Source organism: Prionailurus viverrinus, chromosome A1 (assembly GCF_022837055.1).
Source record: "Prionailurus viverrinus isolate Anna chromosome A1, UM_Priviv_1.0, whole genome shotgun sequence".
Classification (NCBI taxonomy): Eukaryota; Metazoa; Chordata; class Mammalia; order Carnivora; family Felidae; genus Prionailurus; species Prionailurus viverrinus.
Genome location: NC_062561.1, coordinates 130,746,253 through 130,772,763, shown reverse-complemented (window position 1 = coordinate 130,772,763; position 26,511 = coordinate 130,746,253). Strand labels below are relative to the sequence as shown.

The window sequence follows — 26,511 nt, the reverse complement described above, 5'->3', positions numbered from 1 at the left end:
AAGAGGAAGGTAAGTGCTCTCAAGAAAGTGAAAAGTGATCTGTGCAGTGAATAGCTGATCATGAAGTTCCAAAATGAGGCTAAGGGATGAGGCTAAAGGAGTCAAGAACTAGATTATGGTAAGCTTTTGTAGGCAAACCTATCCTGGAAGCATATGGACATTTTGTTTTCATAATGCAGTATTATCAATTAGTACTGAACGTAGGCATTTGTTGGACTCCCCCCTCCCCTAAATCCCACAATGAAAGTAAAGAAATATAAAAAGCAAAGGATTAATCTCATAGAGTCCAAGAGGAGAAACTACACTGGGTAAAGACAGCAACAGTGTTTTGAGGATGGCTGGTGCATGAAACAATCTTAAGTGACTGGGCAGAACAGCAAAGCCTGAAACCAAGCTGCCTGCCAAGGAAATAACAATAATGTAAGCAGATGTGGTCCTCAGAATCCTGCAATCATCATGCCTCAAAGAAGGCAGAGGTGATGCACAGAGCTCAAAACAGGAAAACTGGCTGAGAATCTGTATAAGAAACAATCAGAACCTTGTAGATCCCCTTTCCCACTCCTGAAATAATTCAGAGACACAAAATCTGAACAATTAAAATCAGAGAAGCTCCAACTCAAGAAACCAAGAACAGAGGAAGGCAAGGTGAGGTATAAATTAAAGTCAGAGAATTTAAATGAAAATCTAGATGCTGAATGGTGAAACATTCTCACCTGCAAAGCCCTTCCCCCACCCTGACTTCCACAACAGTTGTTCATACTAAAAGAGAGGCTATGCCTCAGGAGAAAAAAAAAAAAAAACCCCACCTACAAATACTGTGACTTTCTAGTAAATTTCCCTAGACCACGCAATATCCCCAAAGTTCTAAGCTCTAAATTAGGTGATTAGTCTAAAAAGTTTTCACCATTCATTCAATATAAACAAGTAACCCTGAGAGACTTCGCACAACAAATGCTTAGAAGAAAAAGTACTCTAATGGTGGCTTCTGCAATAAACCCAGCTCCTTTCCCAAAGATACGAAATCATTCTTAGTTTAACTTGGCCTACTCTTCTATCTCATACTGTTCTCAAGTGTTGAGAAGAGACAACCTATCTCCAAAACCCTTTCTTGCTTCAAAGCTATCTGGATTTACTGGAATTCATTTGCCTAGCCCTAATTAATTCCTGCATGTATTTTTGATGTTCTTCAAAACTGTGCTTAGAGTCAAAAGCAGCCATCTGAACTGGAATACTATTTTATTCACTTGCATTCCCTTCGTCTCTACGCTCAAACATGATGGCTTGACATGTTTTTGTTGAATTCTTTGAGGAAAAACAAATGTCCTCTTCGTCATGAAAAATGAAAAGAGAAAAGATAAGAAGTGTTCCATAAAAGGCTTACGCTCTAAATACCAGGAATGAAAGAAGTCTGAACCAATAATAACAGCTCTTTCCTCAATCTTTCACACTGTCAACAGGCTCCAACAGTCCCAGCAATAGCCACTGTTTGTGATTTCTCTTTAATATGAAATTTAACACCGTGGAGGTGGCCTTTTCTTCTCATCTATTTTTTTTAAATGATGATTATTTAAGATAACATGGAAACATAGATAGGAAATTACAGAAAATTTTCTGTATGACTTTTTAATGCACCACGTTAAAAACAAAAAAAAAAAAAAAAAAAAAAAAAAACACAGTAAAAAAGCTTCCCCACGTTGGATTTGACAATGATTTCTCGAATATGGCAGAAAGGCATAGGCAATAAAAGGAAAAGAAAGGCAAACTGGACTTCTTGAAAACTAAAAAATTTTGTGTAGCAAAAGTATCAGCAAAGTAACAAGGCAACCCACAGAACAGGATAAAATATTTGCAAATCATTTATCTGGAATTAATTAATATCTAGAACACATAATATCTAGGAATTAATATCTAGAACATATAAATAATTCCTCAAACTCAACAACAAAACAAAATCTGATTGAATGAAGGGCAAAGAACTTGACTGGACATTTCTTCAAAGAAGAAAAACACAAATGGGCAATGAGCATATGAAGAGACAGTCTACATCACTATTCATTCACAAACACACGGAGATACCACCTCACACACATTAAGGTGAACACTCTCAAAACAACAACAACAACAACAAAACAGAAACAACAAGTGTTGGCAAACACTGGAACCCTTGTGCACGGTGGGCAGGAATTTGAAATGGCACAGCTGCTGGGGAAAAGAGTATGGTGGTTCCTCACAAAATTAAAAATAGAATTACCATATGACCCGGGGATTCCACTTCAGGATACCAATCCAAAAGAAGTGAAAACAGTGACTTCGAGAGGTAAGTGTAAAGCCATGTTCATAGTAGCTTTATTCACAGTAGCTAAATTGTGGAAGTAACCCAAGCATGAACAGATAAGCAAAATGTGGCATATACATACATTGGAATATCTTTCAGCCTTAAAAAGAAAGTAAAATCTGACCTATGTTACAACAAGGAAATTATGTCAGTAATGTAAGTTAGTCACAAAAAGGCAAATACTTTATGATTCCATTTACATGAGGTACTTAAGAGTAGTCAAAATCACAGGCATAGAAAGTGTAATGGTGGTTGCCAGCAGCTAGGAGAGTTATGGTTTAATGGGTGTAGAGGTTCAAGTTTTATAAGACTGGAAGAGTTATAAAGATGGATGGTGCTGATGACTGTACAACATTATGAATATATTTAATACCACTGAACGATACACTTAAAAATCACTGAAGGTAAATTTTATATGTGTTTTATCACACACAAAAAAGGAAAAAAATGTAACATAGTAGACAGCTCTCTTCTCACAGCACAATGAACACATCTCTAACATAGTACTCATACGATTACTGTGAAATTACCCATTTAACTATTCTCTCCCTTAAGATAACTCTAAGCTTGTCAAAACAAATGTCTTCAGTGTGTAGTGTACAAGTGTCTGATCCAAGATGGATAGGAGGCAGTGTAGAGTGTTCACTGAGAGATGAAGCTCCAAAGATAGGTTAGCTGGAATATACACAGAATCTCCATCACTTACTAGCTGTGTAAAATTAGGCAAGCTCGTAAATTTATGGAAGCCTCGGATTTCTTATATGAGAGATGGAAATAAAAATACTATTATTTCAATAGGTTGTTGTAAGGATTTAATATAATACATGATACTTATATTGTTAAATATACTGTTATTTTAAAAATCACTCAACAAATTTTGCTAAACTGAACTAAATAAACTCCTTTAACTGTTTTAATATTATCCCATCACAGCTAAATTTAATGAAGGTAATGAAAAATCTTACATATCTATTCATCTAAACAAAGGCTAGGAGTTCTAACGATATTTAGATATTATCTAGTGATAATATCTAAATGAAATTCTAGAAAAGCCATATACATTCTCAAATCTGCACTTCCTTGATCTAGATTTCCTTTAAGTGGAAATAACACATCTGTTATTCTTTGTTTTATTTCACAGAGATTTTACAAATTGCCTCCATTCTAAAGACATCGTTCAAGTACTTTTCCACCTTCTGGATCTTACAAATGTGAAAAGATTAAGGACCTAAAACACAAAAACCATATTTTAACATAATGTATATAGTCTCAAGTAACCAACTCACTTAAGAACCTTATTCCATACTTGCCCTGGTGGCTGGTTTCAGTTACAGTATTTTTTTAGTAAGCTTTTGTTGGTAACCTTATTTCCCACAATAATTACGAAGGAAACTCACTGCATGACATTGCAAGACAGCAAATAATTTTATGTCAAGTATTTCTGCTTCAAGTATGAATAAATAAAAACTGAAACCATAAACAAACCAAAATTCCATCCTATGGCTAAGCAGAATACAAGTGCCTATTATGAAGAGAACAAGGGTAAATTTCAGTTGCCATTCACAGATTCCTTTTTCTTTCTTCAAAATTACAGGTATAATGTAAGTTATTAAAAATTTTAAATATAAAATTTTAAATACTACAAGACTTTTATAGAATCATTTCACCAAATTATTTCCAATCCTTATTTGAATAAAAACTGAATTTCTTTAATTTAACTAAACTGATTCTTACCTCTTGATTAAATTTATGTGCCATCTCATTAAGAAGCGAAGAAAAAAAACTAGTATTTTGTAGCAGGACTCGACCCATAACGCCAAGATATGTTGACATCACGACAGGATACCTCTGTAAAAATAAATGACAGCACACATAAAATTATGTCAGGAGTATAGGTAGGAGTCAAAATTAGGTAGGAGTATAAATAAGAACAATTACGGACACAGTAACAGTCAACAGGGATATACGATAACATTCTACATCAAAATCCCTTCTTTAGGATAAAGTGCCAGTATTATCTGAGTTTGAAGTAACTTACTAAATTTATGTCATACAAGGTCAAATAAATGTGTTACATATATGTTATATGGATTATAAACAGATACACAGAAAGAATATTTACCGATGGCTTATTTATTCCTACTACCGTGAATACTCCAAAAGTACATAGTTACATGGATCAACTTAAAAGAGTGACTTCAAAAAAAGAAGCATTATTTGCATATATTTAATAAGTGCTACAACTAGCACTGTTCTTTTCCATTCCTCTATTTCAAATCTTTGTGGATGAATACACATGCATATGAATAAGAGACATACGTTTAAAAAAAAAAAGCTATACTTTGTGGAGAAGGAAAATGCAAAGTTGGATAACTACCCTGAAAATTACTTGATATACTTCAAAACACTCCAATTATAAGAAAAGGTCTCTGTTTATCTGTAATAATAAAGAAAAAGTATTTTTCCAACGAAGAAGGAAAATAAAAGTAGATGGCTCAGGCAGTTAAGCATCCGACTCTTGGTTTTGGCTCAGATCATGATCTTGCAGCTCCGTGGGCTTGAGCCCCACGTCAGGCTCTGTGCTGGCAGTGTGGAGCCTGCTGGAGAGTCTCTTTCTCTCCCTCTGTCTCTGCCCCTCCCCCACTCATGCTCTCTCTCTCTCACACACATAAATGCATACATACATACATACATAAAACTTAAAGAAAAAAAGTAGAATCCTAGAGTCCAATACTACTACTCTTAGAAGCTTAAGGAAAATCTTACCTCTCCTTCTATAATACCTCTGAAAACACAGGGTAGAATTGGTTGAAACATCTGTGGACCTAATACTGGGTTCACTTTAAGGGCGTTTTCCACAACCTAAAAATCAGAAAGACATACTGGTAATACTTAATAATGCAAGTAACTGCTTCATGCAAATACAGGTAAAGAAAACAATGAATTAAAGAACACACACTAAATCTCAGAATACACAAACACATGACATATTCAATATTCCAACACTAGATGCACTTTTACAATCCATTAAAAATCGATTTGATAAAAAAGTGATATAAGGTGTATAATATATAGACATAGCTATACATACCACATAGAATAATTAATCACATTCTAATAACAGGTATCATTCTGTTAATGTATCACATTTGCATTATAAAAAACCCTTACAAAATGTCACACCAACAGAGGCAGCAAAAGGCATTTCATAAGTGTTTGCTTTTTTGTAGTAATTAAGACAGTATGGCACTGGCACAACAACAGACACATAAATCAGTGGAACAGAACAGAGAGCACAGAAATAAACCCATAATTATATGGTCAATTAATCTTCAACAAAGGAGGCAAGAGTATGCAATGGGAAAAAGACTGTCTCTTCAACAAATGGTACTGGGAAAACTCAACAGCTACATGCAAAAGAATGAAACTGGATCATTTTCTTATACCATATACAGAAACAAACTCAAAATGGATTAAAGACCTAAATGTGAGATCCAAAACGATAAAATTCCTGGAAGAAACATAGGCAGTAATGTCTTAGACGTCTGCTGTAGAAACACTTGAGTCTCCTTTGGTGAGGGAAACAAAAGCAAAATGCAAGCATTGGAACTACACCAAAATAAAAAGGTTTTGCACAGCAAAGGAAACCATCAACAACAAAAAGACAATCTACCAAGCGTAAGAAGATAATTGCAAATAATGTATCTGAAAGGGGATTAATATCCAAGACATATAAAGAATTTAGACAATGCAATACCACCACCCCCAAAAAACAATCTGATTAAAATGAGATGACAAATAGGTATTTTTCCAAAGAAGACATATACATTGCCAACAGACACATGAAAAGATGTTCAGTATCACTCATCATCAGGGAAATAAAAATTAAAACCAAAATGAGGCATCATGTCACACCCAAAAAATGGCTAAAATAACTGAGGATGTGGCGAAAAAGGAACCCTGTTGCACTGTTGGTGGGATTGCAAACAGGTGCAGCCGTGTGGAAAACAGTATGGAGCGACCTCAAACAATTATAACTAGAAGTACCTTATGATTCAGTAACCCATTACTAGCTATTTACCCAAAGAAAATGAAAACACTAATTCAAAAAGACATACGCTTTATTCTATGTTTATTCTAGCATTATCTCCAGTAGCCAAGATACGGAAGCAACTCAAGTGGCCATCCACAGATGAAAAGATAAAAAGGATGTGGTACAGATATACAATGGAATATTACTCAGCCATAAAAAAGAATGAACTCTTGCCATTTGCAACAACACAGATGGATCTAGAGGGTATTATGCTATATGACATAAGTCAGTGAGAGAAAGACAAATACCATATGATTGCACTCGTGTGGAATTTATGCAACAAAATAGTTTACAAAGAAGAAAAGAGACAAGCCAAAAAAACAGTCTTAAATACTGAGAACTGGTGGTTACCAGAGGTGGTAGGTAGGAAGGTGTGTGATATAGAGTGAAGGGGATTAAGAGTACACTTTTCATGCTGAGAACGGAGTCATGTGCAGAATTACTAGATCATTGTATTACATACCTAAATAATGTATGTTAATTATTTTTAAAAGTATTGGCTTTTAAGCGAGAAAAGGGAAGTTAATAAAAACTATACTCACTCTCCAAAGGTGAATCCACCTTCCAAGTTTATCAATAAATTAGACAAAAAAGGCTTGTTGCATACATACTGTATATTTATTACGTGAGAAATAATCTTATTTCATTTATAATATAATTATGTAAGTTACCAATCATCAACACTGATTGTTACAGGTGAAAATTTTGAAGTGTGAGTGAAATGGGTTCCCTCTATAACAAAGATAGGTAGCATGAAATTCAAAGTAGAGTGAGATTTTTTGTTTGTTTATTTTTGTTATATTTTTTAGGGAGCAAGAAGGGCAATAGTCAGGAAGCAGCAATGAGGACCAAGAAGGAATTTCCCATGCTTATAGCACCACTGCTGGAGAGGTAAGAATGAAACCAGACACCATTTAAGAGGTTTGTGGGCAGGTACTAGACTCAAGGCAGAGCCAAGCTGCCCTTAAAACTTGTACCATTATTTCTCAAGCGTGATGACTGACATTCTGAGTGGGAGAAGGATTTACTGTTCAGGACTACTCCATGCATTGAGGGGCTTTTAACATCTCTGGTTTCTGTTCATTATCTGCCAAGCGCATACTCCAAACACGATCACAATCAAATATATCTCCATGCATTTTGAAACATTGTCAGGATAAGCAAATAATACCCGTGGATGCTCTAATTTTGAGCAAGAAGTAAAGGGAATGTCCAAAGAAAAGTTTAAAAATACAAAAACTCTGTGGGCCAAGCAATATTCTATCTACTAAGAGATACAGGATCAAAGATATCACAGCTCCTGATTAAAAGCAACCAGAGATGAAATTCTGAAGATAATTCAATCTAACCACAATAAAGTGTATTTAAAAAAAGAGAGAGAGATTTGGAATAAGATGGGGAAATATGTAGATAAACTAGTAAACTGAGAGAAATCTCAGAGGTAGATGCTACCACCAAGTCTCTACTTTAGCTATGAATGGAAAATAAATCATCTGCTGATGTTAGACAAACATTTAACTTCATTCCCTCCTGATACTCTGCTATAATTACAGTACAAGGATTTTAAAGGGAGGGGGCATAATTGTCAAAGGACCACAGGATGAGAGATGAACACTGGAAGACACAAAGAAGAAATTAAAAAAGTAACTGACTTATCAGGTCACAAAGAGCTAAAAACCTAAGGTTGCAATGGACAGAGTGGAGAAGCAACTTAATTTACACCATCTATCTTCTTGCTACCTCTCATCAAAACCCACAGAAATTAGCAGAATCTCCTTTGGAAAATAGAGTATAGAAAAAGCTAAAACTAAGGCTGACTGAAAGTCTATTTATGGAACAGATTGCCCAATATTCCCAAATCTGCACATCTGGGCAACTGACCATCTCTCTCCCCAGGGAAGATATTGTATTATCTTGAAAGGCTCTAAAAGAGTTTCCAGACTAGGAGACCCCAGTAGTGCCTAGTACAATAAATTAAAATCAACTGACATCAAGGCACATCATTGTAAAATTTCGGGATACCGGGAACAAGAAGCAGCTACAAGCCTGGGGCAGAAGAGGAAGGCCGGGGAGTGAGGATAGCTCTGGAAGAGACTTCATCAAGAAAATTAAAGTAATAAAATACCTGATGGGTCAAAGCATCTGAATGTATTGAGCAGAAACTACTGGCAAAGAAAGTAGTGCATATAAAAAATTACACCAAAAAAATTAACTCCAAAGGTTATAGAAGCGTGTGCAGAAAAGGAGTAATCATCACACATTTAGATCGTTATGATTTTCAAAGTATAAATTCACTTAAATCTATCATTCAGTAGAAACCAGCCATCAGTATGCATTTTCTTTATATATAAAGACAGTTACTATTGTATAAAGGACCCACAAATATTTCAGGACTAAAATGGAATCTTTGTATTCAAAAAGGCTAGGAACCATAGCTATGGAAGATGAGGTTGTTTCTGAAAAATTATGTACCAAAATGCTATTATGAGACTTGGAGCAGGGATTGTGAAACAGAATCAAAAGAAAATTTAAAAAATAGAACTGATAAGATTTAGAAAACCAATTGAACAGTTAACCAAAGGTGAAAAAGTCTGGAATTAATCCTAGTTTTCATGTTTGACCAATGGTACAATTGTGGCCCTGCTAATAATAATGAGGTTTTTTTTTTTTTTTTAATTTAAAAAAAAAATTTTTTTTCAACGTTTATTTATTTTGGGGACAGAGAGAGACAGAGCATGAACGGGGGGGGGGGGGGGGGCAGAGAGAGAGGGAGACACAGAATCGGAAACAGGCTCCAGGCTCTGAGCCATCAGCCCAGAGCCCGACGCGGGGCTCGAACTCACGGACCGCGAGATCGTGACCTGGCTGAAGTCGGACGCTTAACCGACTGCGCCACCCAGGCGCCCCAATAATAATGAGGTTTTATTGTGGACATGATGAACCTCAGAAGTGAAAATCCACGGAACGGTCCTTTTTAACTTCCACACATGACATTTCACAGTCCACTTTCCAAGTAAGATAAAGCAGTTTTGACTTAAAAGCCACAGTGCTAAAATTATGACTATTTCCACTGAAGAAGGCACCTCTATAAACCTAGGATCAAAATCCTTCTGAACATTTTGATCAGCAGCACTGCCTTCCATTCTAAAAAAAATTTGAAAAATCCATCTAATGGTTTCAGGGGTAATAAACAATTCTGTATATATCAAGTGAAATGCAGGTACACACGGATGGCCAAACAGAAGAAAATAATTCTAAAGACAACTAAAGTAATCAAAGATACTTTAAAATAAGATAATATACAGATATTAATAGAATTTAAATCATAACTTACTCTTCTTAGGAGGGGAATCATTATGTTCTTAGGAGGGGAATCATTATGTTCTCAGGAATTCTAGCTTGTGTGATGTGTTTTAATCAGTGCAGTTTTATTCTGATGCTCAAACTGTCCCATCATTAGCCAAGTAGGAGCTCCTTCAAATTGATTCCTGTATCCTTTTCACAGACTCCCACCTTCTCTTCCTTCTGACACAAAGAGATCTCTCCATTTTATCTTGAGTATCTCTTGTCTCAACTCTGGAGCCAACCAGCAGGAAACAACATTTACAAGCCACTATGTTCTAGGATTCTATGCCACAATCTATGCCACTGGATTAACACTGCTTCTAGGTCTTTCCCTTAGACAGCTTTAAGAAATCTGTTTTCTCTTCCCGAAAAGTATACTCCATAAATTCACCAACTCCAGCTAACATTATAGCATTTGACATTTGATTTTGTATTTCCATCTTTCTCTTACAGTGGAAAAATCTCAGATTGTAATAACATTAACTTGTTTCTTACTAATAAATACAAGATTCTACATATATACTTACAGGTTTCAAAATAACCATACTAATAATTACTAATGACAATAACACTGTTGAACGCAATTTATAATTTCCGAGTGTTTCTTTCTGGTCTAATATTGTATCCCACCAGGGATACACATGTAAAATACTATGTACTAAAGTTACTTGAAATATTCTTCTCAGATGGCTATGGCACCAACATAATAATAGGTGCAAATGTTTTACCTGTTTTTGATCTTTAGGAACTACTTCTGCTTTATTATTTTAAATCCTGTAAAGCATCTATTTGACTCCAAAACCTAAAGCAAACAACAGGCATACAACCTGAAAGATCTACCTTTTACCCTCTCTCCCTCTTCCCACTCCACAACCACCTTTATTAATTTGGTTTATTTGTCCATTGCTCTGTATGCTGTACTCTTGAAACAAGAAAATTCCAGACACTAGTCGTCGCCTATAATCTCAAAATCATTCGAACACTATTATACAGAGGTCATCTTCATTCCTTTTTAAGCTGCACAGTACTTTTCCATGTGGTTTAATAAGCTGGGGTACCTCCAATCATCTAATTACCTATTACTAATTATTTTTTATCATTCTGCTATTATAAATTAAACTTCTACACTTTGGTTTTAATCCATCCCTTTTCTGAATATACTTGGAAGAGACTATATTTTTTAAATCTGTCAAAAAAAAAATGCAGGCTTTTAGCTGGTATCTTCCACTCAAACCATTTTCTTGTTTTAGGCTTACACTGCAAACACAGTGGTTAAAGGCATGCATGGATCCTGAAGTCAGAATGCCTATGTTTATATCACAGATCCAATACTTAGTAGGTGTGTGACCTTGGACAAAGTATTTACCTCTTTGTGATTTAATTTCTCATCTGTAAAATGGGGAAAAAAACCAGTACTATCATCATAAGTTTATGTGAGGACTGTTATGTGCTTAGCAATGTGTAATATATATGTTAATATTAGATCTATTATTATTATTACAGAATAAATTATACCTTAAAAATATTTGTGCCATCTTAAGTCTTACTACAGTGAATGAAAGCAACATGACTCATTACTGGTTGATAAGACCATGACAAGAGAGTTTCTAAACTCAAAATGATATGTACTCATATAGACAAATTTCAAATTAAAGAGAGGTTAGTAATTCAAATTTGAGTATTTTTAGAATATAATTGTATTCACCTAGATAACTTGTTCTGAGTCACAAAATATAATAAAGTCTATTTTTGCTCTCAACCATTTGCTTCTAAAGCAGGTATACTTGTCTCTCTATCCAATTTTTGTAACATTATAATTTTCTGCTTCAAAGAATAAAGCAGTTACTTCTAGATAGTGTCAGAAATTAGTGTAACAGTGACATTTAGCCAAAAATGTATTAAAAATGTTATATGGCTTACTATATTAAGAAACAGTATGTTAGAGGTATTAAAAATGAAAATAATGAGCTAACATTAAATACTATTATAGCTTTACTGGAACTCTGAGAATAGGAAAATGACAAAAATTTTGAAAATTCTCTCAGTTTTCAAGTACAGGCATAAAAGCACCATTGTCCTAAAATATTCCTTCATTTAAAAAACACAAATAATTTATTCATAGTTGCCAAACTCCTAGTATTTATCATCAATTAAATGATAAGATCTAGCCTCTGAGATTTCAAATAAAATACACAGGTTTAGTTATAGCAATGTTTACCCAAAAATAGTGTTAAATGTTGTATGAGATGGCCAATTTTTAATTCAAGTACTCATATCCTATCAAGTAACTCCTGTCGCCATATGTCCGAAGGAACTGGTTTAATCTTTAACTTTTGTTAAATGGTACAAATATTTTAACGTACACTTGCATGATAACTGATTTGTGCTGAATAACTAAATCAAATATTATTACGTACAATTATGAAACAATGATATCAGGGGCGCACGGATGGCTCAGTCAATTGCTGAGCGTCCGACTTCAGCTCAGGTCATGATCTCACAGTTCCTGAGTTCCGGCTCTGTGTTGGGCTCTGTGCTGACAGCTCAGAGCTTGGATCCTGCTTCAGATTCTGTGTCTCCCTCTCTCTTTGCTCTTGTCCCACTTGCACTCTCTCTCTCAAAAATAAACATTAAAAAAATTTTTTTAATAAAAAAAAAAAAACCAACAGTGATATCACCTTTCACATGAAAGGAAAGAGGAGAGGCAAAGAAATTTTTTTCTAGTAAATTTGGTAATTTCCACAATAAAAAATTTTTAAAAGACTATGCTACTATTTTGGAAAGCCAGAAAGAATTAAATAAAATTAATTTCAAAGAGCCAGCTGAGATACATAATTCTTTTTTTTTTTTTTAACGTTTATTTATTTTTGAGACAGAGAGAGACAGAGCATGAATGGGGGAGGGTCAGAGAGAGAGGGAGACACAGAATCTGAAACAGGCTCCAGGCTCTGAGATGTCAGCACAGAGCCCGACGCGGGGCTCGAACTCACGGACCGCGAGATCATGACTTGAGCCGAAGTCGGCTGCTTAACCGACTGAGCCACCCAGGTGCCCCTGAGATATATAACTCTTGATAAAAAATGAAGCTTTATCATTGTGTAAATAGCCTTAGTTTTGAAGTTTTAACTAATGTATTTTTTACTTTAAACACTTATTTAGAAGAAATGTTCAATAGAAGAGGTGGAATAACCTGATTTGTTTTGGTTTTCTTACAGCCAAAAATCTTAACCAAATGAATTATATGGCCTACAAGTTTGGTAGCCTAACTTCCTCCGAAGGGAGATATCGGACAAGTACTTAATTATATAATTAGGTAAAAATAGCCAACACTTATACTACCTGATTACATGGTAGGCACTGTGGTGAGTACTTCACATATGTAAGCTCATGTGATCCTCCTCTCAACTCTAGGATACAGGTAGTTTTCCTGCCCATTTTCAAGATGGAAAGTGAGGAACACAGTAACCTGCTCACCTTCCACAGCTGTGAAGGAGCAGGGCCAATATTCCAACCCTGGCAAGTTTGACTTCAATCTGTAGTCTCACCCACCATGCTAGACCGCTTTAATTGTATTATTTCGTTAAGAATAGAATTAAAAATAGTCAACATTCCCCTTATGACACATCCTAAAAATCTGCATCATTTTTCAAATGAATTTCACAATGCCCATTCCATATGGCTCAGAACAATTTGTCCTTCAGAAATTATTAAAACCATGACAAAGCAGGAAAAAGCAAAAACATTTCAATTCAAATTTTTGGGGAGATGTTTAAAACTAAGAAACAACCTCTTAATCACTTAAAATATATCCATTAAAATTTAGCACAGAGGACTTCAGATAATGCAGTTACAAATTATTAAAATTTCATGTGGCACAACTCCTTACATTAACAAATGAGAGAAGTTAGGCCCAGAATATACTCCAGATGGATGTGCAAAGCACAGGCCAAGAGGGAATAACACTGCAAATGTACAGTTGGTATGTTTTAGTTGGTATTTCTGCTGGACGTAGGGATAATCACTGTGCAATCCTTAACGTAAGAATTATGGATTCCCTCGCTTCCAAAACATTTACACTGTATGCATTCAGAGAAAAGAAAATACATAATTTATTGAAGTTAGGACCATGGAAAAGCTTAGTCTCCTAGAGGAGAAAGATAGATACACACACACACACACACACACACACACACACACACACACTCCGAGAGAGAAAGAGAGAGAGAGAGAGAGAGAGAGAGAGAGAGAGAGAGAGAGAGAAATCTATAAAGATACCATCAAAATGAGAAGGCAATTTCCTTTCAAATTTCTTTCACTCCTATATTGCCAGTCATTTTTCCTCAGGTAGAATTAAGGCCCAGTGTTGACTTTTTTTATTTTTTTTTTAAATATCTTCTAGTTCTGGGGAAGAAATTATCACCCAGGCAAAAGATGAGGCTAGGATTACCTAAGACAAATGAAGTTTCTCAGTAAAATTATATATTGCTGCTACATCAGTTTGGTAAGGGCATAAATGCATTAAAAATTCGCAAGAACATTTTTGTACACAACATGTCCAGTGTTACTTAAAATCTTTGCAGCTGAGAGAATCCTTTGAAAGTAGTGGGAGTGAGGACTGAGAAAACACATAGCAGCAGACCAGGCCTCAGGCATCCAGGGTCTCTATAAGCCACAGATTCCTATAATTACCCCTTCAGAGCCCAATGCTTCTTTTCCAACTGTGGCTCACATTCTCACCCTTTAACCCTATACTAAGAAAGAAAATAAATATGAAATTAAAACCAGAGTTTTGCCATATTTTGTTGGCCGCGCCAACATCCTGATTTTAGACTTCTGGTACGTAGAACCCTATGAGAAACGTAATTCCTATTATACGTTGACTTCTATTGTTGTAAGTCACCCACACTGTGGTACTTTGTTATAGTGGCCCTGGCAAATATATATAGTCCTTAATGATATGATCCAGTACCTCCCTTGTCTGATCATCTGATAAGTGAAAACCTCAGTACTACGGCATAGGATACCTTCCAATTTATAGTTACTATGTGTTTTAAATACCACCATTATCTTCACCTTCAATAGACAATCATCACAGTATTTTCTCTGCTCTTAGTCTTTCTCACTTCTTTGTGTTATTTAACTTGGTATTTGTCTAATTCATCCTAACCTAGGTTGCCATAATTTGCAAATTAAAAAACTGTGTTTTATCTGGAAACCATAAACCCCTACTAAACCTCTAATGCAAAACCACTATTTAAATAACACTGAATAGGGGCTGTTTCGTTTACTTGCCACTCCCATCCAATAAAATGAGTTAAAAGCAGAAACTGGGGGCGCCTGGGTGGCTCAGTCGGTTAAGCATCCGACTTCAGCTCAGGTCATGACCTCACAGTCTGCGAGTTCGAGCCCCGCGTCGGGATCCAGGCTGACAGCTCGGAGCCTGGAGCCTGCTTCCAATTCTGTGTCTCCCTCTCTCTCTGCCCCTCCCCTGCTCACACTCTGTTTCTCTCTCTCAAAAATAAATAAACATTAAAAAAAAATTAAAAAAAAAAGCAGAAACTGTTTTCCTATCACCTATGCCTAGTAGAAGAAAGCAATAAATACCAATACCAAGGGTTGGCACACTATGCCCATGAACCATAACCCTATCAATAAAGCATTACTGGAATACAACCACACTTATTCAATTACATATCATTTATAACTGCTTTCAATTCTATAATGGCAGATACAAATAGTTGAGACAAAGACTCTATGGGCCCACAAACCCTAAAACATTTACTATCTGGTACTTTACAGAAAGTTTGCTGACCCACTTGGTGAATAAATGAATAATCACCAAAGATATCAAATGCAACCAATATGAAAGTAAAATCAATAAGCATATTAACATGGATATCTGGAGTTTTACAAGTGCGTGTATACAATAAATGTCTGAAGAACACTTTAAATATTACGATGCTTCAGTAAGTTCACACTGATAGTTACTCTTATCCGAAGCATAGTAGCTTATCACAGTGGTTAATACAGAGGATTTTACCATCTGCACATTTACCCGCTTAGTAACCCGCCCCATTTACACTGTGGATTAGTATGACAATTACTTTCATTAGTTACATACAGCTGACTCTTGAACAACATGGGTGTGAAGTGTGCAATTCCACTTTTATGCAGATTTTTTCAGTATAGTACAGTAAATGCATTTTCTCATTTCTTTTCATTTTATCTCATATGATTTCCATAATAACATTTTTTCTGCCTTACTTTAAGAATACAGTATATAATACAGATAAACTTAAAACACACTTGTTAATGGATTATTTACATAAGCGTTTGGTCAACAGCAGGGTTTATTAGAAGTTTATGGGGATTCAGAAGTTAAACCTGGATTTTCAAATGTGCAGAGCGTCACCAACTTAAGCCTCTGACTTATTCAAGGGTCAATTGTACCTTTCTTAAAATGGACCTCTTTGAGCAAACACTTTTTATTTCACTGGGGGGAAATCATATAGTTTTTAGGACCTAAATAAATGCCATGGTTTCCATACAATAAATCATACTTTGTTATGATAATTAACACTTCACCTAACCATCTTGCATATCTGACCATATCTGATCTAGAACACAGCTAAGAAATGAGGGGGATAAAAAGGGGATGTACATTCTTGTGAAGTACAAACAGAGCACATGTGAACGTTATGTATATACACACACATACGTGTACATGTAAAGATATATTTCACTATATTTATAAACACCTATGTGTTTATAAATATATATATTTGATACTAGTTATATCTTAAGTACATAAATATATACAACTCGGAGCCTGTTCTTAATTATACACAATTATATGCAACATATAAAGATCTTTAACCTGGAAAGATATAAGGCATAAAGATTAACTCAGTTTATTTTTAAAGTTTTTTTTTTAATTGAGGTATAACTGACATAGAACATACATTACTTTCAGGTATACAACACAATGATTTGATATTCATTCTAAATTATACACAATCTATACAAGTTAGTAGTGTAACTATGATAGCCAACACAAATTAAAAGTTCTAAATTATAATAATAAAATTTCTTCCTACAAGTAGGCTAACCAACTGGAGCAGTGAGACGTATCACATGCTACCAATACGTGTTTACAATTCATAAACATTTTAAAGCTTTGCTACACAAAGTAAGGTTTCAGAATGGGGGAGGAGGAATGGGCCTTGATTAGGGTCCCATCAGCAGGGACCTTGTCAGAAACGTGGAATCTGCATTTTAACAACATCCTCAGGAGATCTGTATGCACATTCAAGTTTGAGATCCCTGGTTCAGAGGTGTCAGAGAAATTAAATAACTTTAAAAGAAAAAACTGTCTAGTACTTTTCTTGCCAATCATCCAAACCCAAATGAAGGTCCAATTTTGCAAAATACAGATGGAAAAATTACAATATTCATTTAACATAGGACAATACCTTGAGCACTTGAACTTGACCTTCTGTAGTAATTTCCTTTAGCAGCTCACAAAAGGACTGACATAGACCTACTGCATATGTCTGAAATTCAATCAGAAGTCAAAATATACATATGAATACATTTGCAGTATTAAAAAAGGCAAAAATTCAATGTGGAACTATCACCTATTTGTGCATTATATACTTAAGTTCTAAGCATATAAAGTTTCAATTAGAACTCTTAAGAAGGAAAAGCTTAGAAAATAAAAATACAGTTCACTGCTTTACTGATTTTTACAGAAATATAAGGATACATTTATCTGCATCCTATCTGCCTTACAGTGCTTACAAAGTTTTTTTCTCTCTTTAAAGTAATAGAGCGATCTTTAAAATTTGTAAAAGGTACCTCTTGATTTCAAATGAGCAACAATCAAATAACTACATAAATTTTTACAACGCAGAAACTACTAAACCATACCTGTAGAAATTCTGTTGATGATAAAAAGATATAACCATTGATGATCTTAAAGCAGGTTCTGAGGTTTTCTGAACTTAGTTCTGCCAATAAATTTATTTGAAAAAGAACAAATTAATTCAATGTTCACAATCAGTTTAAATGAAACAATTTATTTAGAACTAAGTTATATACCCTTCTTTACAAATCTTTTCTGAGTGCTATTCAGACTACTAAGATACAGATAGTTATCTAAAAACTGACATCAACCTATACGTGAGTACTTTCCCATACACCTCCACTAGTTAAAACAATTCAGAAAAAAATATTAAGGACCAGGCTTTTTTTTCCCTTCAGAAAAGAATTATGTAACCAAATGAACCAACCTTTTGTTTCAAACTACATTTCTAGTGCTAGTGCCCTACTTATGGAAAGAGTCCCTGTTACACTCCAAAAACTTAAACCATTTAGGTAATTCTCAATCTTTGATCATCTTCAAGTCTCCTCCCCTCTAAGAGCTTACACATAAAAGATGTTCTTAAAATGTAACTACCAGGGGCACCTGGGTGACTTAGTCCATTAAGCGTCTAACTCTTGATTTCAGTTCAGGTCATGATCTCAGTTAATGGGTTCAAGCCCCACATTGGGCTCCACACTGATGGCATGGAGGCTGCTTGGATTCTCTCTCTCTCTCCCCCGCTCTCAGTCCCTACCCTGCTCATGCAAGCTCTCTCTCTCAAAATAAATAAATTTAAAAAACTGTAACTACCAGAATAGCACAAGGATATTGTGTTTTAGCTATTCGAGTAGAAAGTTATTTTATTAAAATTGTATATCATCAAATGTTCAGAGTGTTATTTGACATCTTAACACGTATAATACAATAGACTACAGATCTTATGTCTATAATTATACAGATCAAAACATGACCCCAAAATCTACATTAAACATCTGCCATTCTTTGTTGCTAATATTTTCAAAATTCTACTTACAATACGATTAAAAAAGATTTTTTCTCTGACAAAATATTGGCCTAGGCTCTGGCACTCAATTAATTCCCATCCTAGCAAAGTGAGAAGACATTCTATTTGGATGAGAACTTCCCATGTACTTTCAAAAGTATCAGACCATCTTACTTCCAGCTCAAAATGTCTTTGAAAGGCACATTCAGTACATACTTTAGGATTCAACAGACCAGTTTAAAATGAAAAAAGTGGAAGGGACAGAGATGGATTAATTGTTACCATACTAATGAAAAAACATAGAAATAATAAAAGCTATCATCTAAATATTTTTCATGTAAGATGACAAAATCTCTGGATAAAGGAGCAGGCCTTTATATTGGATAAAGCTGTTTTTTTTTTTTTTTAAGTTTATTTATTTTGAGAGAGAGAACGTGGGAGCAGAGGAGGGGCATAGAGAGAGGGAGAGAGAGAACCCCAAGCTGTCTCTGAGCTATCAACACAGAGCCCAACATGGGGCTCGAACTCACAAACAGTGAGATTATGAACTGAGCTAAAACCTAGAGTAGGACACTTAAGCAACTGAGCCACTCAAGGCACCCCTGGATAAAATAATTCTTACAAGAAATTGTCTTTTTCTCCTCAAGGAGAAAGCCAAGTCTGGACTTGGGTACACTGTTTAGCAGACCAACAGTGAAAAAGAGATGGGCAATGATTACAAGTAAGGCAGAAAGGTCTTGCTTAAATAAGAGCTTAAAAAGGCCACAATACAGGCACATCAGGGAATGTAATTTCTAAATCACTGACGTCTAAAATCTTATCAATATATACGATGAAGGGAACAATATTTAAGAAGGATTAATTTCCAAAACCACAGTGTCCATCTCTTCTTGCAGACACTTTAAACACTATTCCTGGGTGCATCTAGAGAGGCAAACACTCAAGTGACTAGTTCACTTCATACTGTTTTCCATGCCTCTATCATGCCAAGGTTAGCTTTGACTGAATTTTCTAGGACATGCTATTATCAGCAAGTATTAAATACTGACACTAAAAATACACTTAAAATTAATAAATTTATCTAGTTTAAAGTATAATGAATGTTATTCATTATATCCATGAGTTCCTACGGACACTCTGAAGAAAAATTACTGTCCAGTCTAATATCAAAAGGAGCTATGCTTTAAGGCGCCTGAGTGGCTCAGTCGGTTAAGCATCCAACTCTTGCTTTCAGCTCAGGTCACAATCTCATGGTTTGTGAGTTCGAGCCTCACGTCAGGCTCTGTGCTCACCGTGTCAGAGCCGATTTCAGATCCTCCGTTTCCCCCTTTCTAGCCCTCTCCCACTGCTCTTTCCCTCCCTCACTCTCAAAAATAAAGGTTAAAAAAATTTTTTTTAATAAAAAAAAAGAGCCATACTTCAACCATGCAAGAGATCGTATTTATTTTATTTGTTTTATTTTTATATATAGAGAGAGAGAGCACACCTGAGCAGGAGAGAGGAGCAAATGGAGAGAGAGAATCCCAAGCAGGGCTCAATCCCAAGACCTTGGGATTATGACCTGAACTGAAATCAAGACTTGGAAACTCAACTGAGTCACCCAGGTGCCCTGTATTTACTTTCAGACCCTGTGAATAACTTAAATCAAATGCTATCAAGCAGGGGCTACTGCCCTCCCAGGAGATACATGGCAAGGGCTGGAAACTCTGGTTGTTACAACTGTCTAGTGGAATGAGGTTAAGGAGGTAATTAAGCTTCCTACAATGCACACGACAGCACCTCAAAGCAAAAAATGACCTGACCCAAAATGTCAACAGTGTCCACACTGAAAACGCCTAATTTAAGTGGTCAAGTGTTTCTTTCATAGCTTGTGAATGAAATCAGAGGGCAAATCTCTGACCCATAGTATCTAATTGTACTATCCATGTATGATTTGTATCTATTAGTCTAATTATAATTTATACTCTGCAAATCCTTTTTTACCCCCTATTCTTTTGCTCCTGTAATCTGCACCTTCATGTTATGTTTTATTTATTTTCTTAAAGTCTCTGTAATAGGACAAAGAGAACAAATTATTGAATAATGTTTAAAAAATTGAGTAGAAAACTATTTAACCATACTACTTAATGTTTATGTTTGGAAATGTGACTATCACAATTTCTTTTTATTTCAAGTTCTGATAATATATGAGGGCTAAAATGTGTAAAAGAGCCTACCTACATTATCATGAAGTTAGAGAGGGAAAAGTCCCTTCCAAATTAGAGAGCAAGTTACCAGCAGAAAAATTTGATGGGTCAAGGAACATTAGTTTGACATTTATGGTAACATGGACAAGAGCCAGTCAGATATGTATCTTGTAAGTAATGAGAATACTAAGTAAGTTAACACTATAAAATAGATTTAAAGGATTTTAAAAACAAGCCTTTAGAACTACATTATCTGAATTACTTTTAATTATAGCCTCTGGTTCTACTTTAAATTCCTCTGATTCTACATATATTTAGGAAAAAGGATATAAAATGAATTTTAGCCCTGGATTTATTCACACTTAATTAACATATCTTAAAAACCATTAACTTAAACATCTAATAATAGTCAATATTGTTGGTTTTATGGATTTTAAACGAAAATGAGAAAATTCCTGCCAATAGCTTTATTTCTACTTATAAAAATGTAATAGCTATCATACTGACTAAGTAACTTTAAAAATCACAGATATTGGAGCGCCTGGGTGGCTCAGTCAGTTGAGCGTCCGACTTTGGCTCAGGTCATGATCTCGCAGTTTGTGAGTTCGAGCCCCGCATTGAGCTCTGTGCTGACAGCTAGGAGACTGGAGCCTGCTTCGGATTCTGTGTCTCCCTCTCTCTGCCCCTTCCCCGCTCATGCTTTGTCCCGCTCTGTCTCTCAAAGATGAATAAACGTTAAAAAAAATTTTTTTTTAAATAAATAAAAATCACAGATATAAAAAGAAAGAATGTGTTTTCACTGATAAGATAAGCAAGTTTTCTTTTGATCTGTATTCTTAAATGATTAAAATTAATACTCTGGGTGGACTTCAAAGTAAATTTTAAACCTCATATAAAAGAATGTATACGCAAAATGCTGTATGTGGAAATTAGTTTTACAATACTCAAAAAAAAAGTTAACACTGATGTCAAGGTTACTAAACGTGTAAACATGATTTCTTCATATTACCAAACCAAATATACATACCATAATACATAAAACAAATTACACATAATGTTTGCTTTCAAAGAGAAAAGCAGGGAATAAACTAATTCAAAAGCATCTATATCATCTATATTCACTGCTACTATCTGTAAAATACAGAATTTTTAAAACTTTTGAAAATTAAAAAAGTTTACATCAAATATCAGTATCACAAGGATGAAATCTCACTAGTTCTTTTTTAAACAATGTTTACTCATTTTCAGAGAGAGGGCGTGCATTTGTGGGGGAGGAACAGAGAGTGCATGTATGAGTACTCGTGGTGGGTGGGGGAGAGCAACAGACAGGGAGAGAGAGAGGGAGAGAGAGAGGGAGAGGGAGGGGGAGGGGGAGGGGGAGGGGGGAGGGGGAGGGAGAGGGAGAGGGAGAGGGAGGGACAGAGAGACAGAGACAGAGACAGAGACAGAGAGAGAGAGAGAATATCCCAAGAAGGCTCAGTGCTGTCAGCACTGAGCTCAAGGCAGGGCTTGATCTCACCAATAGTGAGATCATGATCTGAGCTGAAATCAAGAGTCAGATGCTTAACCGCCTAAGCCACCTAGGTGCTCTACAATTTCACTAGTTTTTGATCCAGTTAAGTAACAAATCCTAAAAAGGTTGGTTAGCTTTTCTTTTAAAATAACAGTAATATTAACAGTAACACATATAATTGCAAAATACTTAACTAATCTTTAGTATGTGCCAGAGAATGTTCTTAACACATAGAAGTCCTTACTGATTTGGAAAGACTATGCATCAACTACAAAGCTTTCTATGGTAAACTGTACCATCGTGTTTACCTAAATCTACACTCAAAATACTGTCATAAAATCACAGTAGGGTTAGTCAATGCTTTTATGTCTCTTTTTCCAGTGTACCAACCCTTCTCCTGCTATACTGTAAAGGTCAGGTATGCTGAATTTGGGGTCAAAGAACACATGTAAAGTGAAATCACTGTGACTATCCACTTTGTCATGAACAGGAGTCAGCCATTTTTACTTAGGAAGATATCCATAAAGGAAAATTGTCTGAATCCTGTTCATGACAACGTTGATAATGGCTCCAGTTGAGGTTTCTATTCCTCGGTCAAATATAAAGAACTGTGGATTACCCAGAATGGCACTGTATGTGGTCTCCAAGTTAGGTAGAACAGAACTAAAAGGCCTCTGCCAGAGTTAAGGGAAATGAAAGGCTATTTCCCACTCTATTTCTCTGTGGTGTCTTAAAGACAGACACAACTTTTCTTACAAGACTAGCAATAAGTGGTCTATTGGCACAGTCTTCATCTTTGGGAATTTTTTCAACATTTTTATAAGGACACTTTATGATAAATGGCAAGTGGCTCTTTAATGGAAAACAATGGGTATTTTGGTGAGATTTATATGAAGAACAGGATAACAGAAGATCTCAGAAAAAACACAAAGGACTAATTATATCATCTGCCCACTAATACCACCCAGCAAATGAGATGTTTTCTAATCAGTTTTAATAGTGTTTTAATCCACATTTGTTGATACTTTCAAAAAGTTTATCTACTTTTCCAGTGCATCACTGTACCTCAATAATATTTCTGCCTCTAATAAAACTGCTCACTACAAATAAGTTCCCAGCAAAAGTCTTCAGATATTGCCATAAATGCCCTCTCCTGACAATATTCAGTTAGTGTATACAAAGTTCTAATGAAGGAATTAGAGATGCTTGAAGAATACTATGAATGGAAAAAAATTTTTACATTTTATAAATAAATGATACTATTTTACAGACTGGAAAAGAATCAGAAAGGTGACTAAATAGCACCGTATACAATCCTTGTATTACTCCATGAGTTGATGTGGATGAAACTCGACTGTATTATGCTAACTGAAGTCAGTCAGTCAGAGAAAGACAAATATCCTATGATTTCACTCACATGTGGAATTTAAGAAAAAATACAGATGATATGTGGGGAAGGGAAGGAAAAATAAAATAAGATAAAAACAGAGAGGCAAACCCTAAAAGACTCTTAAATACAGAAAACTGAGGGTTGCTGGAGGGGAGATGGGTGGGCAGATGGTCTAGATGGGTGATGGGCATTAAGGTCGGCAGTTGTGACAAGCACCGAGTGTCATATGTAAGTGATGAACCACTAAATTCTACTCCTGAAACCAATACTACACCAAATGTTAACTAACCTGAATTTAAATGAAATCTTGGAAAGAAAAAAAATGTGAATCTCCAATGATAAAATCCCTCACGAAGTAAAATAAACAATTATTCATTTTTTCAATGTAAAATACTACATACTTGTGAATGGTAGTGATATCTAACAGAAAAGTATTTATTTCCTTGAGAATCATCATCATAATCCATGTTTAGATTGAAAAACAAAACAACAATTAGATCTCATCCAAGGTGGCTGAAAGAAACTAAGGCCCCATTCCTTGCAGAGTGTCCAGTTCCCCTATCCCATGTGCCACAAGTGATGCTCCAGGAACATCAAGCTTCAGGATAGGGTGCCTGGGTGCTCAGTTAGTTAAGCATCCAACTCTTGATTTGGACTCAGGTCATGATCTCACTGTTTGTGAGCTAGAGCCCCACGTCTGGCTCTGCACCGACAGCTCAGAGCCTGCTCAGGATTCTCTCTCTCCCTCTCATTCTGCCCCTCCCCTGCTCACATGCTCTCTCTCTCACAAAATAAACTTTAAAAGACAAAAGAACACTAAGCTTCATGATGTCACATCTCTATACATAAGTAACACATCAACAAACAATAAATATGATTTGCCAGTAGTTAACAGTCTTCACATTGTTGCTTCCTTAGGCTAAAAGAGAAACACGTATGGGAGCACCTGGGTGGCTCAGTCAGTTAAGCATCCAACTCTTGGTTTCAGCTCAGGTCATGATCGCACAGTTCATGAGTTCAAGCCCCACACTGGGCTCTGTGCTGGAAGCTGGGAGCCTGCTTGAGATTCTCTTTCTCCCTGTCTCTGCCCTCCCCAACTCACACTGTCTCTCTCTCAAAATAAATTTAAAAATTAAAAAAAAGAAAAAAAATATGTACAGAGCTCATTTGTGATAGCATAAATCTGATAGCATAAAATCACTTTGTAAAACAAACTGGATGAAACCACGGTATACAGAAGCAGTTTTATAATATTGTCTTTTAAATACTTTATAGAATCTGCTATGAAACACAGAAATTTTAACAAAGTTAAAACTAAACACAGAATTAGATTTCCAAGAAGACTTTTTTTAGTGATTTAGTAAATTTAGCGTTCACTCTTCACAAAGTAGAAATGGTTTTACAAAGTTATATAGGAAAAAAAATCCACAAACTATTAAAACACTATTAAACTTGTGAGTATCAGGGACTTGTGTAAAATGGAAGGTATAATTTAAAGTCACCCAATAAGGCCCCAAACGAGGGCTGCATTCAAAAACAGTATTAAGTTTACATTTTAATACATACCAAGAAGGGGGGACATATTCTGAAATATGCGAAGCAACTCTGATGTAACACATGGGCTGTTTTCCAAAGTCACTAACCTAGGAGAAAAAACAAATAGTTGAATCTCTTTCTATAGCTATTAAGCTCTTAACAATACAACTTACTAAAAAATTGTCCCATCTAAAGGAAGAAAGAAAAATGAACAATACAGCAAGTTACAAAAGTTATCTTTCTATATCAAATGAAAAAGTACACATCGCACATTATTATTTTCTATATACACAGCAAAAATAGTAAGGGAAGTAACTACATATTAAAATATTTACAACTACAAAACGTCTTTACAATAAAATTTTAATGATACAGCAAAAGCATGATTATTATGGAATGGCCAAGGAAACATAAAATTGTCTTGTTCTTTTTATATTGTTCTGTCACGTGTAACTGATGTGCCCTTTCAACAAGACACTGGGCAATATGAAAGAATAAATCTATAAAAAATAAAACATATATGGGTTGCGGTTTATCACAGAAGTGTGCGTTTGGTTTACCTCCTCACCCCTCACCCAAAGAAGCTAAAGGAGAAAAAAAAACCATGATTGTCACAATAGTTGCAAGAAAGGAGTAGGAGGGGATCCTATTCAAAATCTAACATTCATTATAAAAACGCTTATCCTATTACAAACAGAAAGTAAATCCTTAATCTGGTAAGAGAGGACCTATCCAACACTCAAAGAAAACACACCTAATGATATGTTGAAGCCATTCTCTGGAAAAACAGAATCACATCTCAAACAATTTCTTCTATTACCTTGCCTGCCTTCCCATCTACTGAGTGTATATATGGATGGTTCCTCACATGATATGCCAACTAAGTTAATAAGACACAACGGTGAGAGGAGAAAGTTAAATAGGCTTTATTTACAACAGGTGTGACAGACAGAAAAGAGACGCAGAAAGAATTCATAAAGTATTTTAACCACTAAGAGACTTCAACAAGGCTGCTGTAAATATCAATACACTGCATACAAAAATGAACTCAGTTTCTACACTCAAAACAGATAAAGATTTAAATAGATGTTGGGGCACCTGGGTGCCTTAGTTGGTTGAGTGTCCGACTCTTGCTTTCAGCTGGGGTCATGATCTCCCAGTTTTGTGAGTTTGAGCCCTCTGTCGGGCTCTGTGCTGGCAGCTCAGAGCCTGCTTGGGATTCTCTCCCTCTCTCTGACTCTCCCCC

General features: G+C 35.5%; 1 protein-coding gene across 6 annotated transcripts in view; it reads right to left on the bottom strand.

The window, feature by feature from the left end:
• The window catches only part of IPO11 (importin 11), a 210,594-nt gene that overhangs the window by 74,428 nt on the left and 109,655 nt on the right, over window positions 1–26,511 (bottom strand). For all 6 annotated transcript variants that reach the window (XM_047867314.1, XM_047867303.1, XM_047867320.1 and 3 more), the window contains exons 22-26: window positions 25,296–25,372; window positions 17,703–17,782; window positions 17,246–17,326; window positions 5,102–5,197; window positions 4,070–4,183 (exon numbers count right to left, since the gene is read on the bottom strand). In XM_047867314.1, coding sequence (XP_047723270.1) covers window positions 4,070–4,183; window positions 5,102–5,197; window positions 17,246–17,326; window positions 17,703–17,782; window positions 25,296–25,372 — 448 coding nt within the window. The remainder of the gene's footprint in view (window positions 1–4,069; window positions 4,184–5,101; window positions 5,198–17,245; window positions 17,327–17,702; window positions 17,783–25,295; window positions 25,373–26,511) is intronic.